We start from the raw sequence: 19,499 nt of genomic DNA, 5'->3' as shown, positions 1-19,499 counted from the left end.
TTTCTGTTTTGAATCACGGCACCCTGGAAATCCAACTGGTTCCTCTTCATCCTTGTACTAATCTGATATCTGCATCAGTTGCATGTTGGTTGAAAGCATTCTTCATATACCTGATACAGAAATTTCTCATACAGTGGAATATTGAGGGGCAGATTAAGCAAATTTGTGGGTCGTGGCCATCATTATTCCTCACTGCATATTAATAGAATTGGGTTTAGGATCCCACACATTTTATGTTGAAAACACCTTCTAACTTAATGGGGCCTTTTCACGGGGCGAGTTGACGCAAGATGTCACCAGAGTGAAGAGGTCGTGGTCCAGCACGAGTCTCGCACGATATAACGGGGGTAGATAAAGAGTTCCCACGGTACTCGGCATTTCTGTTATTTGTGCGAGTGACTTGTCCGTTTCCCGAGCTTTCGCGTTAAATCTTGAATGAACATCGTGAACTACACGTGACACAAATGATGTAACTTTTTTTTTCACACACTATATATATCCTCCCTTGGTTGAATTGGCTCATTTGGAGACATATTTTACTGTGTATGTGGGAGACACAGATGGACTGAGCACAGTACCTCGGTCTTACTGTGTGTGGGAGAGGGGGAGAAAGAGACGTACACTCACAGAGGCAGAGTCTCTCAGCCTGTGTAAGAGGGAGGGAGAGAGAGAGAGAGGCACACACAAGGTGGATGTGAAATCTCACCTGCCTGTTTCAGTGACAGACACCCGCCGCCAGTAAATGAAGACACCCCCATCTGTCTCCCCCTCCTCTCCCTCGACTCCCCCACCTTTCCCACCCAACTCCAGTCCCGTCCCGACCCCCTGGGAAACTGAATAGAGCAACAATATAGATATAGAAACTGAAACAATATAGAAACTGAATAGCGCAACATGGCAAAAACATCTCTGACACGCTTTACCCCCTTTCTTTGAGATTTTCTGGGAGCCATCTCTGCAAGTGTCCCTGTTAAAAAGATTATCCAACAATGACAATTAGGTGGGACGTCCTCGAAGGACACATGTTCCCTTGTCGATATTTTTACTCACCTTCTGTCCCCTCTGTCCAGCTTCCGGGTTTACTGTTCGCAGGAGTTCCCACGCGCTATATCTCTAAAATCTGAAGTTAGGTAATGTCTAAAGGAACTGCAGACGCTGGTTAATGCTGGTTAATACGCACAGAAGGACACAAAATGTTGGTGTAACTCAGCAGGTAAGTCAGATCTGGGAAGAAAAACATAAAAAGCTGGAGTAAGTCAGCGGGTCAGGCAGCATCTCTGGAGAAAAAGAATAGGTGACGATTCGAATCGGAGCCCTTCTTCAGACAGCCTAATCGGAATTGAGTCTGAAGATGTGTCTCGTCCCGAAACATCAGCTTTTTTTCTCCAGAGATGCTGCTTGACTCGCTGAGTTACTCCAGCTTTTTGTGTCTGTCTTCGGTTTAAACCAGCATGTGCAGTTCATTCCTTACACGGGTCTCTGTACAACATTGATTGGTAGCGTTCCGGACCCCTGGACCCGAGGACTCCGACCTGTATCTCTCAAAGAAGTACATGTGAAAAATTTCTCACGGACCATAAAAATGCGTAACCTTTCAGTAAAGTCCCTTTTAAAGTCCCTTTTAAAGATTATAGTTATTTTCTTGAATCTCATTAACATAATTCATGAATAAGTTGATGACCATATGCGGATGCAAATCTTTATTTTTATTTATTTTTTAAATTCAATCCCACAGAAGATAATTTTTACTCACCTTCTGTCCCCTCTGTCCAGCTTCCGGGTTCACCGTTCGCAGGAGTTCCCACGGTACCCGCAAGAGTTATTACGGATATCGCACTGGCCACTACGTTCATATAATGTTGCAATACTCAACCACAAGTGTACAAGTCACTCTTGGAGAAATTCAAACTTTCTTGAATTTTCTCCCGAGTGACCAAGTTACACGACTACCTGCCGTTAGCGCTACGGTGGTCCACGGTGGTCCACGAATGCCGTACTGTTATCGCACGAGGTCCCCACGATGTTAAACTCCGGTTAACTCTTGCGTCAAGTCGCCCCGTGAAAAGGCCGCTTAAGGGAGACAGCCCTACCAAAAAGTACCATCATCCCCTCCCCACCCCACTCCACCGTCTTCTTTTGTTCTGAACCCAGCTCAACACCCAGAAGATCTTCCTTCTGATCCCTTCCTTCCTAGAAACAAAGGCCACAAATGGAACGCCCCCCCACAGATCTACTGAGGTCACATAACTGGCTCCAGGTGCCAGTGTATCGCCTGCTACCAGCGTATCGCCTGCTACCAGCCCATCTATCCCCCTTTCAATTGAGCATGCTTCAAAATTCACTTTTTGTGATTACTAAAATTTTCAACATCTCATCCAAAATTGAAACAGTTAATGATACGCCACCAAGGGTGTCAATTACAGTGCAATAGAATTTCTCAACGCTTGTTTTTTTTTCTGTGGTTAGAAGAAAAGACCTGGTGAGTACTTTGATGCTGTGACTTCAGGGAAAATCTTTTCCTATTATGGTCACTATACCATTGAAAGGCTTACTATTTGTAGGTACCTGTATCCGTACAATCCGTGCTGCCTCCTGCTGTGCCTTGTAGCTTAAAATAACAGCAGCCGGTGATACCACTGAATATTTCAGTTTTAGGAATGTTTTCTTTGCATCCTAGCAATTTTATTAATTCTTCCTTTTCTCTACATCCTTTGAAAAACTGTTCACTGTGGATACATAGCTGTAAAGTTTTGGCTGTAAGTACCAACAATTAAATATTCCACAGCATATGCTTCACTTCCAATGTAAACCAGCCTGAATTTGTACAGCCTGAATTTGAAACCGTGATTCATTTCTTTTTTTTCATTAAAAAATGTTAATGTCTAACTAAAACTATGAAAACCTTCAAAGACATTTGTTACTACTTTGGTCTTTTATCTCAATGTTAAGGCACAATTGTGCTAATCTGAAACATGATCTCACTTTGTTTCAGCCTGACAATATTTAAAAGGCTGATTCAGATTTCAGTTGTCATGTAAGCAAAACAACATGACCTCAGTGTATGTCTAAATTATTAAACCCAATTTAGGAAATATTTTGTGTAATCATTTGTAAATATTTTTTGTGAATGAATATTATTAATGCACAGCCTGACTAACTGGGTTTTTAACTTTTATACTAGATAAGTAGCTCATCAGCTGCTTGAGAAATGTGAAATGAGATTATTACAGGTATATCGTAATTGATACTTTTTTCTTGTTGTTCCCATTAGCAAATTCATGTTGCGCAAATTCAGTCACAGTAAAATCAGGACATGCACAATTTTGATTATTAAACACCACCAAAAATATAATTATGCACTCTTTGAGGAAAGAAAGGAAAATGTTCCCCAATGTACAATATTACCTGAAGCTTGGCTAGTGGTGCTCTGCAAAAAACAAACCATGACATTAGTAGGCAGACGATTGTTAAGCAGCCTCAGAGACTGATGCAAGCAATAATGTGCAGTAAAATAATACTTTATTAGGGAAGCTTAACAAAACTGGAACAGTGAGAGTTTTTATCCTGATATTGTTGCCTCTTGTTTGACTTCTGCACTGTTTATATCCTATTCAGTAGTTATTGTAATGCTAGTGGTTCAATCGGAATTGATAAATTGTTTGAAGTGGCCAAATTGGTAAAATTTTACAACAGGATGATTGAAGTCTTTTCACTTAAGAATTATTTATTTTTCACACACACCCTTATCTTAAAGAGCAACTTTAAAGGTTGGGAAAGATTTTGTGTCTACCTTTGGTTATAAACTGGTGTCTGCAGTTCCTTTTTATCACATTTAAAAGTTGTGATTTGTAGAGCTGCAATTTCCCTTGTTCTATGACTATTTAAACTCCATTAAAAACATTTGACTGGTCTATAAGCAGACATTATTCAGCAATTTCACTCTAACTGTCCAGAATATATTTAGTTTTTTTTGAGATGCTTGTACTAAAAGTCTTAGTATGCATTTAAAATGAAGCGATGAAAAATGGTATTGAATAGTAAAATCGCCATCTGAAGAGAACTATTAATATATGCCCAAATACAAATGCTTGTATTATTATTTACCAGTAGCCATTGTACATAAATATATCTTAGCTCTATACATTTTAATTTTTGGTATTTCATAATAAAAATTACAGTCAATATTTATAGATTCTTTATCTTGTACGAGACTTGGCATATGTCTAATCCATTAGATTTTGGTTGCACTACAGTAATTCAACAATTGCATTCAGAAAATCTTTACAAGAAATACACAAATTAATACAGTGTCATAACAAAAATTGGAGATAGTTGCCAAGACAGAGCTAAGGAACAGATGACTACAATCAGTATACTCTCAACCAGGCATTGGGAAGTGAAGGTCACCCCATCTTTTATGACAGAAGAACATTTGTTGGTAAACAAATTAATCTTTCTAAAGGTCACCATTTGTTTAAGTTTTTATCCAGCGCTTGTCATCTGGAATATAAGACAAGTCTGTCATTCAGCCACGCAGGGTGCAAAAGAAACGTGCTGCATGGATGCAGTAATAGTGTTCTAGTATGTTTCAGCATTCTTAGGTATCATGGTGCCTGATTGGGATGCTATGGGCTGTTGGTTTACAGCTGTCTGTGGGCACGACAGAGGTCCAGCTATGAATTACAATAAGATAGGTCCATACTTTCTGACTGGTGCAAGCTGGACTTCTGCCTGGAACTGACATTTTCAACAATAACAGCCAGCACATATCTTCTTTTTTTTTTCACTCTCATTCGCTTTATGCTATCTCTGCTTTAAAAAATTTTTTCACACAACAGCACCTGAAATTTCAATAAAGTTCTGCATCAAGAATATTCTGTCGACAATTTATGCCACATCATCAAGCCAGTCACAATTCCTGCAAATGAGTAATGAAATGGTAACTGTTTGCTGATTTGAATTCTAGTGTCCATATTTGTCCCCTATGGTATTGTCCTCTATTTTGAAGCATTGTTATTTCTTACTCGGTGTTTAATTTTTTTCCAGTCTCCAGAGAAAAAGGTGGCAGACATATGCAGCAATCATTTATTTTACAGATTTGCTGTGATTGCTCATTTTTCTTGCATATTATGAGTCACTATATTTCAAAATAATACTTTTCATTCAAAATCCTGAGCAACATTTCTAAGATCTGTATGGTGTTAAAAGTGCTTGAAATAGAGGATGGGGTACAGTCTCTACTCAAAAAGTTTAATTAGGTACATGTGTCTTGATGTTTACTGGTAATCTTTTTATAATATGCATTGTCATCTCCAACGTCATACCCACAGAACTGGACAACTATATCCTCCTGTACTGCAAAGGATTATTGCAGAGAGTGGTTCATTTTTCTGTACCTGTTAAATGAAATATTTTAAATCAGCAGTTGCCATGTTCAAGTAAATTAAAAGAAAGCTGAACCGATAAGACCGATCATTCTAATTTCATTCCATTACATTTTCCATGTGCGTACTAATATAACTGCACCTCATAATAACACACCCTTCCTTACCTTATTTGTATTGTGTACCAAGAAGAAAGCAAGAGTAAAATACATTATGGCTCTTTCATTATCTTCTAAACAGGCAGACCATAAACAGAAAGGTGCGAAAGAGCAATAGTGTACATGGGTGATTCTTGGATATGTCTGAGCTTCATTAATATAAAGCTATCATGTACATAGTTATCATTCTGATGGGGTGCATATCTCATTATTGGAGTGGCCAGAGTTGAACTGAAGAAACTAAAAATATTATGTGTATTTTCACATTATTAGCAATTACAAATAGAAAGCCTTCCAAATGAGCTAATGATTTTTGGCTGATTTGTGGGTAATATTCACATGAAATTTTATTTAAAAAGTTTAGTTACTATCTCATAAAATGGAAAAATTAATAATTCATACTTTCTTTCCCACAGATACCTTCACAAAAACTTGCTAAAGGCACGACAATTTCCCCAATCGCTGTTTTGCCTCCAGCCCATCGTCAAGATCCATCTCTCCTTCCTCCATTTGTGTCTGAAAAAGATGCAAGAAAAGGTGAGTAATGTTGCAGGATGTTATGGCCAGGTCTGAGGTGGAGCTGGAGGACTCTGTCATTGGTGCACATCCACCAGCAGACAGTTCAGTGGACCTAGCAATTCTTAGTGTGGTTCATTCAGCCTTCTTTAGTAGTATGATATGCAATAGCAACAATTGAGTCCCCTAGAGCAGGGCTCAAACATAATTATGCCCTCTTCCAAGCTGGCACATTTGCTGTCCTAATCCTGTCCCAGTTCCCTCACATTATGGCTCAAAAACCCATCCTTATAATGTGTACTTGGCATCAGTTTCTGAGCTTGTTCTTTCCAAACCAAGATTGAGTGATTTACGATCTTCTGAAAAGTTGGCCTAAATACAATGAGGAAACTTAGGATAGCTACGTAATGTGATTTTATAAGCTTTTTTATTGCGCTTTTGAAGAACCATTATTTTGTGATGAACTGTTAAGCATTGAAGAATGTTGTCGTTTATGTTTTGACCCTCTTCACCCTGCCAGAAAAGCCTGGCCCCCATTCCTCATTAATTGGACGTGTGGCCTTTTACCAGCTACTGGTGGAATCATTTTAATTACACCTTAGCATCTTGAACAGGCCATGTTCAAATTCAGGCCAATTAATCTGGATTGACCTGTACCTATATTAAGGAGGTGAGGCCCAGAATCTACTTCACAGCACTATCCAATTCACTACATCTACAACATACTGTTTTCTAATAGAGTCATCCTGCAATATTCGCACTTATCTTCAATAATATTTTCTTCCCTTCTAGGTATTCTCAGTTTGACAGAACGTGGTCTCATTCCTCAAGGATCTGAGTTGACCCTTGCCCCATCTCCTATCCAACACAAACTGGCTATTATGCATGACTGCCAAGAGAAATACAAAAAGCCACCTCCAGAAATATATGGTAAAAAAATAAATAATAATCTTCGTTTTTTCATCTAAAGTTAAACTAAAATATGTATGGTGTACAACTAGAACCATTGCACGGTTTTTAAAGTCCGAGGTGCCATTTGAGTTGATGCAGAGTTAATTGCTCTTGTTCACAAAAACATTTGAGACCATAATGTTAACTTTGGGGCCTCTGGATTACTCCTGACTGTTTCTAAATTCCCTCCCCTAAGTGATTTTATATACATATGTGTAAGTGTGTATGTATGTATACATGTACGATGGAAGAAAACTGTTTGCCTGATTTGTAATATCCAGCTGTGTTGAACTGTCAAGATTCACTGTCTGGGTTCACGCACATAGAAACCACAAGCAAAGTATTGAAAGGAAGCTGCCTTTGTTGAAATCATTCTTCTTATTAAAAAGAACATAATTTTATTGACATTAGTTGTTAGGCAAAGAAAGAATGTAAAGAAATGCAGGAATATAGATGATATGTAGTGCACAATTCATTGGTATGATATAGCATTTTGCAGCAGTAAACAGTGGCTACATTATGAGGAACTGCAAAATATGATGCATGTCCTATAAGTAACCTGGCTCATGAGAGGGAAAGTCATGGATGAGTTAAGGTCAGTGTCACAAGTAAGGTATAAATCATCATCCAATAGGTCTTTGTAACTATTCTGTTTAGGCTATACATTAAAAATTAATTGGGTAGTGATGTTAAAAAAAAAACTAGTTTACTGGTGCACTGTATTCCTTTGGGCTTTGGTTTCAGTGTGGCTGGTGGCAATGCTAACCTGAGTCATTGTACCACAGGATAAGGATTGAGAATGTTTACTCTTTCAACCTTCCCCTTAAACAACTCTCAGAGGAAAATAGAGTCTCAATAATTAGAATCTGAAATCATGTAATTTCATGAACTATTAAAAGTACTTTTTCCTGTAGTTACAGGATTTCTGGCAAACAGCTTCGTGAACAATTACTTTTTTTGCAAATGTAGACACTGTTTTACAGGTAAATACCATTGGCAACCTGCATGGAGCAGACTGCCAGTGGTACTAAATTAAATGCAGTTGTCACCCGACTAATCAAGAAGATTGACGACTGCGTTCTGTGAAAGATAATTAGGGTCAATCCTAACCAGAAACCAGATAAACAGGGAGATTGACTCTCTGCTAAAATCCTGATCCGATGCTTGGACAAGAGGGATGCCCCTTTTTGTACAAGAAGGCCAAGTATAATCCATAAGGCTATCAGGGATGCCATGAGAGAATAAAATGTTGCAAGGCATGACATGGATGTTATCAATCAAGGTTTGACCTTGAGCCACATACATTGTGGGTGGACCAAGAGAGATGAGGAGGAGATAGACATAGAAATCTAGAAAGATTTAGGGAAGGAATTATAGTTTAGTGCCAACGCAGCTAAGTATGACCTCTAAATGGTGGAGCAATTAAAATTAACAATGCACGCGATACCATCATTAGCGTAAGTTTTTCAAGATTTAAAATTCAAGGGCCTTACTTCAGCTCGATATATGTGTCTGAAGTTTTATAATATAAATAAAATTTGCAAACTTCAAAATTATACTAACACTAGACCAAGTCTGCTCCCCCTGCTCCACGGGAGGCGTGGTCCTCCAACTCAACCCATTGCCGAAGGTAAGATTCGAGCACTCCTCAGCAAAGATCATAGCTCATGAGCCTTCCCCAGCACTAGAGTTGAAAAAAAATTCCCAATAGCATCTTCAAAAATAAATGCATTTGCACTTGCTAGCTAGCAGATCTCAGTGTACTTGGATAGCAACAATGTTGCGAGCAGGGCTAAGCACAGGGAATAGGCGAAAGACAGTTGTTTTTTTCACAGTTTTTAGAGATTTTTGAACATTTTCATAAATAACTTGAGAAATAATGCAATGTTTGATTTCACAGGATAAATCTCTACTGGAATATGTTAACATTTTAACACACACACACACACACACACACACACACACACACACACACACACACACCCCCCCTTATTAAAATCCTAACCTTAGTGAAATGTTACAGAATCACATGTCTGGCTGAAACAAGGTCCCGCTTATGATCAGAAAATTTGCCAAAATGTTTTTTACTTTTAAATTATTGTTTGTAATCAGTATAAATAATATAAAATCTTCTAAAATGAAATTGCTGTTACTGGTTTCCAGGTTCTTACCCTCAAAAATCATACTACATAGTGATTAGTGAGTCCGGTCCTGAAGAACCGAAACCTCTAGACAGGTTGGCTTCCAAACCACCACTCAACAGGGGCACTGTTACTCCTGCACCTTCCGTCATGACCACATCGTCAATGAAGGACTACAATGCAGCTCAACGTCTGCTTGATAAAGAAATAGTGCCATACGACTTTCATGAGCCAAAGGTATGAAAAGGTAGAATAATAAGATAGTTTAAAAGTGTCTTTGCAGTGTTGATCACAATCAAGACACCACATTGTACTTCAATATCCTAGGGTAGGGATCCTTACCATGAGCCTTCCTGTCGACTGTAAAGGGCGCTTTGCAGGATATTGGGTTAACATTGATTGAAACTTAAGAAAATGGTTTTGATTAATCAGGTGAAAGAAATTGTTCGCCTTTGTGAATAAAATTGCATTACTGAGCAGAAGTGGGTGACTGTGACAAAAAGATTGTCAGTTCATGCAAACATATAACACATAGTTTTGTAATTTCCCCTGGGATTCTGTTTACATGCCATAGTCCTCAATTAGATCATTCGAATACAGGAATGTGAACAAGGAAAAGCCTTTCAGCCTATGTAAACCATTCCAATTATAGAGATTATCTATAATCTTTGACCACTTCTTATGGACTTCTTTGCTTGCTATCACGCTCCACTATCATGAAAATGTTGCAGCACCATGTAAACTACAATTTCTCTTCCCATCATATAAAGCTCCAAGGTTTTCTTTAAAATAATCAGTTGACCTTGAGTGAATTACCTTATTTAGGAGACGTTTCAGTAATAATGGTCAGGGAGATGAAATGGGATTGGAGGAAAGCATTGTGTGGTCAATCCATGTAGAGTAATACTGTGGGTAGACAAAAATGCTGGAGAAACTCAGCAGGTGAGGCAGCATCTATGGAGCGAAGGAAATAGGCAACGTTTCAGGTCGAAAGCCTTCTTCAGACTCAGTAATATTGTGATGACAACATCTGGCATAAGCAACTGATGTATTTCAGTACATGCAATCATGAGAACCCTGAGATTGAATTATAGTCATGCACGTGAATGTTTCTTACCAATATTATTACAGTTTTCTGTAGCATTTAGATCAAATCATTGACTATAAGACAGATCAGCCTAGAAATGGATGTATACCACAAAAGATGCTCTTCAGGATCATTGGTTTGTTGCTGCAAATATAGTCAATGCTCATTTTCTTTTGCATGCCATGGATCAATGCTGGATCCAGGATTTAGTTGGGTGAGTAGTTGGAGACTGATCAAACCATATTGAATCTGGGGGTCAGAGAATGGAGGGGATCAGGGGATGAGATCAGTTGATACCTCAGTGAGTAGTGAAGAAAGTGCAGCGAAAGATGAGAAGGTAGGCATTTCAGATTACCCAAGTTGAATCCAGTCCAAAGTATCAATATCACATTACTAAAAGCTGGTTCCTCCAGCAGTGCCCTGTGACAACTATTACTAGATCAACATAGATTAATTCCCTGCCAATGATTTGATATGCATCTGATGTGAAGGTTGATTCATATGCATGGGTTGTTTGTGACTGTTAAATGTCTGGCACAATTCCATACAGTAATGGTCATAAACATTTTCTACACTTCAAAGAAAAAAGTTTATCATATGATGGTTAGTGCTGAGAACAATGCATAATGCTACACAGATCAATGTATGGATCACAACATTTAAATGTTCACTTGATTCATTAATATTATTGCCTCCAAATTTACTATTTCTAGTGCTCTGTTGCTGGTCTATTTTGCCAAGGTCTTGAGAGGATGAATAAAGTGTGAACTGATGTAAGAATCAGAGGAAGACAAAACTATTTTATGTTGTGTGTTTCTAGAAAAAGCTCTTATGCCTCCAAAAGCTGTGAATGCAATTTGGTATAAAGTATTAGTTATAGTTGATATATGGCATGCTACGTTGATAGTGATGTGAAAGAACACCTTTTTTGTGTGTGGAGAACACATTTGAGTCATTTAATAAATTGCCTCTTATTCATGTGGATGAGATGAGACTAGTTAGATTAGTTTATTATCATATAGAGAAGGGTGCAACAAAGTTCCTTGTCCATAGATGAAACTGAAATAGTGTGAAAAAATAATAAAGTGCAACAACAGAATAATCACATGACCTAGAGTTTTGGGGAAGAGTGTGTGGCAGCACCTCCAGGAATGAAGTGTGAAAGATGTGATTGGTTCAGGAGTCTGACAGCAGGTGGGGGTGGGGGGGTGGAGGGAGGTGTAAAGAAGTATAGACAGCTGGGTTTTCAAGCTCCTATATATTCTCCCAGAAGGTAGAAGAGAGAAAAGGGAATGGCCAAGGTGGCAGTCATCCTTGACAATACTTCCAATCTTCCTGATGCAATGCATTATTAAGATAGACTGGATGGGAGGAAGTGGCAAGCCTGCGATGGACTGGGCTATGTGCACCACTCTCTGCAGGTTGAGACCAGGAGCACAGAAATTACCTTTCAAAGCTTAGATGCATCCTGTCAGAACACTGCAAATGCATTTGAGGAAGTTCAAGAAACTCCTCATAGGCCGGGTTGGAAATCCCGGGGGGGGGGGGGGGGGGACAGGGGGGGACAGGGGGGGGGGGGGGGGGACAGGGGGGGACAGGCGCCGATTGGAAGAGAGGGACGTCAGTCAGCAGGCAGTGTGGGGGGGGGATCCATGATGATTCAGCGCGATCATTGGAGGAAGGAGGTGTCAGTCAGAGGCGGACGTAGGGGGGTGGGACTGAGGATAGAGCGAGTGATTGGACGAGGGAGACATCCTGGAGGATCTTGAATCGGCCCGTTCGCAGGGCTTATCATCGCCTGGCGTGGCAGGTCACGGTCAAATTGCTTCGTCGAGGCGATCGAGGCTCCCGATGTTGAAGCCCCCGCGAACGGGTCGATTGAAGCCCAACGATTCGGGGCGGACGAAGCTGCTGTTGCTGGAGTTCGGAGTTGGTGACCAACCAGGTCAGCTCCCGATGTTACCGTCCACAGGGCCCACGGCAGAAGCCTCGCGTGTGTCCTTCCCATGTTTTGAGAGTGATTTCCGTGCCTGCTCATAGGCATGTCCGAATCTCAGACATCTAAGACAGTAAATACGCTGATGTGTATTATTGATCATCACATCAATGTGAAGGGAACTAGGTTAGGTTGCTGGTGATACAGATGCCATGGAACTTGAAGCTGTTGATCATCTCTACAGCAACTCAATTGGTGAGGGCATGGTTGTGTTCACCACCCTGCCTCATCCAACCCCCCACCCCCGCTTTCCCAGGTCGATAGCCAACTCGTTCATTTGCTGGAGTTAAGGGCCAGGTAATTGTTCTACAACTATGACACAGTTGCCAATCTCTTTCCTGTACATTGTCTCATCATTGTCATTGATCCCACCAAAAACTGCAGTATCATCAGTGAACTTAAAGATTGATGTACAATCATGGGTGCACAGGGAGTAGAGCAGGGAGCAGAGTACACAACTCTGAGGAGCACCAGTATTGAGGTCAGGGTGGAGGAAATGTTCTGACCAATATTAATTGACTGATGTCTGCCAGTCAGGAAATCCAGAAGCCCCTAGGGCCATGATCCAGGCTTGGAGAGATTAGTTTATTCGGTATTATAGCGTTAAAGGCTAAACTGTGGTCATCCTGACATAGGTGTTCTTATTGTCAAAGTGATCCTTAACTGGAGTAGTGCAAGGGAGAAGTGTCTTCCATCGACATAGAAGGCTTTCTCATGTGAAATATATCATCATATTAACTAGTGAATTGCTGACTAATGGGTTTAATGGGTTTTCCTTGTACTTTATAAAGCATACTGTGAGTGATGTTTAAAAATTAATTACTAATTGAAGGAGTTGATGTTTCAGTTTCCTGCTCTCTAGCACATAGTAACCATAAGTAAAACAGTAAAATGGTTATTATTATTTAAAGGAAAAGATATGTAATTATACCAACATCATTATTTCTGCCCTTATAAAACTTTGCTCTAAGGCTAAAAAAACATAGTCAAACAAACCTTAGACCTATAAGCTAGATTTAATCATTGCATTTGAAACTTTTTTTTTAAATTTACTATATACTTTGCACTGTGGAGAAAGTTTACTGTAAATCAATAAGTAGGAAGGTTTTTAGAAACGTTTACAAGAAAGATACAAGTGGGGGGTTGATGGCATGGGTGATTGAAAGCACATTAAGGAAGCATGATTTCAGAATGTTGTATGTTTAGAGAGCACTTTCAAATTACTTAATGCAAATTCTACAATTGAATGGTGATTCCTGGAATATCACAATTCAAAATTACGGGAAGTTGGAAAGCCAATAGCTGTCATGTTATCAATTATGACTTTACTACCATAATTTATTTGTGGTTACATTTTGTCATGGTATAGTGCATGGACTGTGTAATCCATTTTTGCACCACAAAATCTGAGGACGGTGAACTTTTCAGCAAAAGTAAGTTATTCACCCCTTTTGCTGAATTTATTAAGTGAATCCCACTTCTTGGTTTACCCATATTTTGTAATTGCTTCCTTTCAAGTATTTATCCAATTGTTTTCAAGTTTTAGTGAATCTGCTTCTCCTGCCTTTTCAGATAGTGTATTCACCAGACGTTAGATGAAATATCACACAGGAGCTTGATTTGCCATAGGTAGTCACTGCCCCATCTTCCTCAAGGCAACTCTCAGAGTAATATTAGCATTGGTTGTGACATTGTCATTCAACCATATTAATTGCAGAACATGGAGAAACTAACCTAACAAGGCTTGTGTCATTCACCAACATTAAACTTGTCTCCAAAATCAGTAGACAATTTCCAATTCATTCAGAAACAATATAATACAAAACTTTCCCAAATAATTCTTCATGAGTCATAAAATCAAGTTACTGAAAAGGTAAAAAAAATCAAATGCTGCAAATGCTAAAAATCTGAAAGTGCTGCGGATATTTAACAGGATGCGGAATGGTTATCGACCTGAAATGTTAACTCTGTTTCTATCAACAATTGTTGCCCGACTTGCTGAGTATCCCTGCATCTTCCGTTTTTATTAAACCAAGGTGCTTATTGGGATTTTGCCACTGCAAATTAAATATCCTGAAAGAAGGGCAAACACTTTCTCAATGTCACTATACGCACAAATCAATCAATTATTCTTCTCATATAAATATTTTTTTAATATTCTTCTTGTTGCCTCATATTTTGTAGCAAAGGAACAGCACTCATTATCTCAAGAAAATCATACCACAAGAATTTAGTGAGATGCACAGCATTTATATTTCATAAGTGACTTTGAATCTTTGGTATCCTTAGTCATAAAGTTGGCAAGCCCAGTTGAAGAATTTGAAACGGCAAACCATGAAGTAAAAAGCTCAGATTATAATTTACTTTTTAGTAGTTTTCTGAAGTTAAAATAAAGATTGGGTCATGGAATTAAGAAGGTGAACTATCATTTACCGTAAAACAATTTAAAATCATAGAATTTTTAAACCATTATTGTGATACAATGATTTGCATAATTAATTTTTTTCAGGAACAGAGAGGTTGCACAACAGTAATTAGCACAGTATGGCATCAAAAATACAGTTACACATCATTTAACAAGGCTTAGCATCTTCAGCATTTTTTAAAAATAGGATTAGTACTGTCAAAAAGACTTGTTCTTCTGCAGAATATGCTGACATGGCCTTCACAATGCAATTAATTTTGGAATAAATTCTAACTAAATACTGCTTAAAAAGTTGAAATTCACATCGTTACTGATGCTGTGTAGATAGCATTTGCAAACACTGCAGCTTTGTCGAAGAGCAGGCTATGGACCAAATGCTGGTAAACATTATGAGTGAAGGACCTGTTTCTGTGCTGTCTGACTATGATACTAATGGAACACACTAAAGATGCTAAATGGCCTGATCCTCTTCCTATCTTCCAGACAGTGATTTCTTAATTTTACATCAAACACTAAGTGAGGATGTGCATTGGTTTCCTCATATGAATAGAAAAGAAAGGCATGGATCCAGAGTTGCATTTGCAAACAGCTCAGCGGCCATGTAGAAAGCAGGGTTTCTTTGTACTTCATGGTGACTTGGTTGGGAACCATTCTTGTTCATAGAAAGACACAAAATGCTGGAGTAACTCAGCAAGTCAGGCAGCATCTCTGAGGAAAATGGATAGATAACATTTTGGGTTTTGACTCGGGACTGAACAAAGCTCCCGACCCAAATCCCAAAACTTCGCCATTACTTTTTTTCCAGAGATGCTGCCTGACCCGGTGAGTTACTCCAGGTTAGTCCAGGTATTTGTGTCTATCTTTGGAATAAATCTGCAGTTTCCTATTATTCTATTCATTGTTCATGCCTGATCGACATTTTACAATCCCACTTATCGAAAGTAAACGGGTAAAAAAAAGGCAATCAATGTTTGCAGAATTTTTTGCAGGAAAGAACTGTAAATGCTGGTTTAAATCAAAGATAGACACAAAAAGCTGGAGTAATTCAGCAGGTCAGACAGCATCTCTGGAGAAAAGGAATAGGTGATGTTTCGGGTCAAGACCCTTCTCTAGACTGCTATATAATATGAATTATACACTGTAAAGTGTATTGCGGGAAGAGTGATGGATATTAGAGTGGAAGGGAGTACAATTGGCAGAGGTTTGATGTACGTAATCAATATAGCACGCACTCGGGTTAAAACGAGGAGATCTGGGAGAAGCCCAATTGCTTGGCTACCAATTATTGGGGGTTTATTCCACCAGTATATTTGGGTAAAGTTGCATTTTCTATGATACAATACAATATACAATACCGTTTATTTGTCATTTGAACCTCACATGAAGTTCAAACGAAATTTGGTTTCTGCAGTCATACAAGAAAAGAACCAAGACACACACCAACACAATTCACACAAACATCCATCACAGTGAATCTCCTCCTCACTGTGATGGAAGGCAAAGTCTTGTCTCTCCTCTGCTCTCCATTCCTCTCCCGAAGTCAAAGTCAAAGCCCCCGGCGGGCGCTAGCAAGTCCCACAGCCGCTTAAAGCCGCGCCGGGCAATGTAAGGCCCTGCCCCGGGTCTTGATGTTGGAGCCCCCGGCGGGCGCTAGCAAGTCCGCGGCCATTTAAAGCCGCGCTGGGCGATGTAAGGCCCCGCTCCAGGTCACTCTCAACCCCGCAATTCGAGCAGGAGAAGTCGCCGTTGCCGGTGCCCCGCAAAGCGGTCACCCACCGGGGACCCGCGAGCTCCCGGTGTCACCATCCACTGGAGTCGGATCGCAGCAGCGCGCCACCGCAGCTCTCCACGCTCCGAAGCTGGCCAGATCCACGATGGTAGGTCTGCAGCCCCGCAGGCTCCGTGACTTGAGCTGTCGTTCCGGTTGGAGGCCGCTTCACGGTGCTAGGCCCCAACGGCAACGGAGACCCGACAGGGAAAAGGTCGGGTCCCCATCCAGGGAAGAGATCTAAAAGTTTCCCCCACCCACCCCCCGCCCCCCACACATACACAGTCAAAAACCCACCACAAACTATACCCTCAACAGGACAATAAAATAAAAAAAAGACAGACGGACTGCAGAGGCCGCTGCGACGTTGGTCGCGCCGCCAACCATCTTTTGTATAATTTGTCATTTTGTATCATTTCAATACCTTTCTGATAAACCACTGGATATTAATTTTTAATGCTAAAAAATCATCTTGATATCAAGATCACATTCAAAGTGGCAAATGATGGATATGGTTTATCTTTTCCACCATAATTTTGCGATTCCCAAATATATTTATAAATGCAGGTATACTGCTGATAATCATTGTGCTTATCAACGTGAAAGATTGCAGTGATGAGGAATTGGAACAGTTGTTTGCTTTGGTAGAATCCATTAATGAGAAAAGGTCTGTTATCTTTTTTTAACCGATGACTCATGAATGCCAATGTTTGACTTTGAAACGTGTAAGTTTGAAATTGCAATTTTGCTAGCAAGTCATTAACAGCAGGGAAGAAAGGGAAATTTTTGTTCATCAGTAAATAGTGAATTTCATCCAATTTGTCACCAGTCTTTAAAAAAATCATTTTGATACAGCAACTTCATGGATCATAGAACAAAGCTCACTCCAATCCAGTCCATTGTAAAATAATCTTATTGCATCAGTGTCAATTTCTCACCTCAGCCATTGTGATCTCCCAATGGTGGGCAGCTTAATGCTTCTTTAAAGCATTGCATTAAAAGAGTAAATCATTTAACCTCTGGATTCAAAAACCTGCAGATGCTGGATATCTGGAATAAAAGCAGAATGTTCTAAATACTCAGCAGGTCAGGCATTGTGTGTAGAGAAATAAATAGAGGCCATCAGTCTAGAATATTTATTCTTTCTTTCTCTCCATACATGCTAACTGATCTTCTAAGCATTTCCAGAGTTCTTTATTTTTATCTCAGCCTCTGGAGTCTAGATCTCGTCGTAGCACCATACCTAGCTTTCTCTTTGCACACAACAGGGAGATAACTTACAGCCAGTGAGCTTGAACCAGATTTGAAACCAGAGACTTAGAGGACATTGTTTGTCATGCATTTCAATCTGTCATCTTCTTGTCTCTCTTTTTTCGCGCAATCACTTAATCTTTCCCAAGTCCATCAAGTAAAATAATGTTTATTCTTTTGTAACCTACACCAACACCCTGAACAAGATGGACACAAATAGTACTTATTTCAGAAGGGGCATTACCTACCTGTGTTCACTGAGAAAAGGGAATAAACACAAATTAAAACATAAAGGGAATCTGCAGTAATACAATAATTCAAGTGCAATTTTGTCCAACTCGAAATCCTGACACATGACCAGAAAAGCAGATAATTGATGTGGGGACATGGATCTGCCATTCACGTCTTTTTGTGGATTGTGAGAGGGGAAAGGTTGAAAGGAGATATCTGGGACAAGTGTTTTACAGAGTGGGTGGTGGGTGTCTTGTTTGTGCTGGTGGGTGGTGGGTTTAAGTTGATACATTAAAAGACATATGGATATGCACATGGATATGTAGGGAATGGAGTGATATGGGTTATGTGCAGGTAGATAAATGATGGTCTGGGCATCCTGTACGGCATAGACATTGTGGGCAGAAGGGCCTGTTCTTTTGTTGCCCTGTTTTATGTTCACTGCACAAATTAACACCATTCATCTCCAACCAACTTTATTTTAAATTGTTTAGTTTTTTTTAAGCTGATTTGGTTACAAACTATCTGTGTGATGGTGAACAGATTCGATTAATCAATGGAAAATTTGACGGGTTTATGGTATATGATAATGTAATAGTTTACTTTGGTGATAATTCCACCACAGAGTTCATATCTGGAAGTGATTGCAACATTTCTTCTTACAGGAGTTTCAAGTGGTGCCGCTTCACCAACCTCATAAATTTCCACGAGCTTACTACGTTACCATTTTCAGCGGCACAATAGATTACACGGCTCCAGATTTCCAGGCTTTCAAACAACGGTACCAGTTATACTGGAGACACATCTTTACCTTCCTGGAATATCTTGCGATGAAGCTAAGAAAATATGATGTGCCAGTTGCCATAGTAGAAGGCGAGAAGTTGGCAAAGATTTCAGTTATCTTTGATCTTGATTCACAGCCCACCTGGGAGCAACTGCTTCCTGCATTGAAAAATAAAGACTTGGTAGAAGACATTGTCATGCGTCCAGGCCAGCAGTACAAGGGGCCAGATGGCATGGTAATAGCAGCCACAAAAATCCAAGCTATCTGGAGGCAGTACCTAGGCAGGACCAAGTACCTCGCATCCCTTCGCCAGAAGTGGGCAGCAGGTGTTATTGCCATCTCCTGGCTCATGCATGCTCAAATGTCCCGGGTGAAGAAGACCCTAAAGCAGTCACGTCAGAGACACCTGGAGAATTTTCGCAGCAGGGCCAAGGTGTGTGGAGCTGCCAGCTGTTCTGCCAGCCCTCACTCTCCAAATATCTCTGCCTGAGTGCTCCTGTAAAGCTGTTCCCACATTGCCTTTCTATGCTCTTGTCTGTGAATCATATTTCATCCATCATCAGAGATGCAGCCGTTGAGGCTGCAAAGTCTGTCACTGATATTTTTTTTTTTTCTGCCTGAAAAAATGAATGACTCTGTCTTTTCACCACTTTTGCTCTGTACGTTTACATTGTCGGGAAAATCAATCTTAAAAGTTTCCCACCTGCAGTCAACAAAGAGCATTCTGAATTTGTTTAAAATGCTCATTCTCCAACTACAGCACACTCAGTACTTTATAGTACTGTATTTACTTTTTGCAGACAAGTG

The 19,499-nt window shown here is 39.8% G+C and overlaps 1 protein-coding gene across 3 annotated transcripts in view; it reads left to right on the top strand.

Moving 5' to 3' along the window:
• The window catches only part of iqch (IQ motif containing H), a 115,217-nt gene that overhangs the window by 17,407 nt on the left and 78,311 nt on the right, over window positions 1-19,499 (top strand). For all 3 annotated transcript variants that reach the window (XM_033050028.1, XM_033050029.1, XM_033050030.1), the window contains 4 exons: window positions 5,959-6,079; window positions 6,851-6,988; window positions 9,173-9,387; window positions 18,574-19,125. In XM_033050028.1, coding sequence (XP_032905919.1) covers window positions 5,959-6,079; window positions 6,851-6,988; window positions 9,173-9,387; window positions 18,574-19,125 — 1,026 coding nt within the window. The remainder of the gene's footprint in view (window positions 1-5,958; window positions 6,080-6,850; window positions 6,989-9,172; window positions 9,388-18,573; window positions 19,126-19,499) is intronic.

The sequence above is a fragment of the Amblyraja radiata genome, chromosome 34 (genome assembly GCF_010909765.2).
Source record: "Amblyraja radiata isolate CabotCenter1 chromosome 34, sAmbRad1.1.pri, whole genome shotgun sequence".
NCBI classification, from domain to species: domain Eukaryota; kingdom Metazoa; phylum Chordata; class Chondrichthyes; order Rajiformes; family Rajidae; genus Amblyraja; species Amblyraja radiata.
This window is presented reverse-complemented; position numbering and strand designations above follow the sequence as displayed.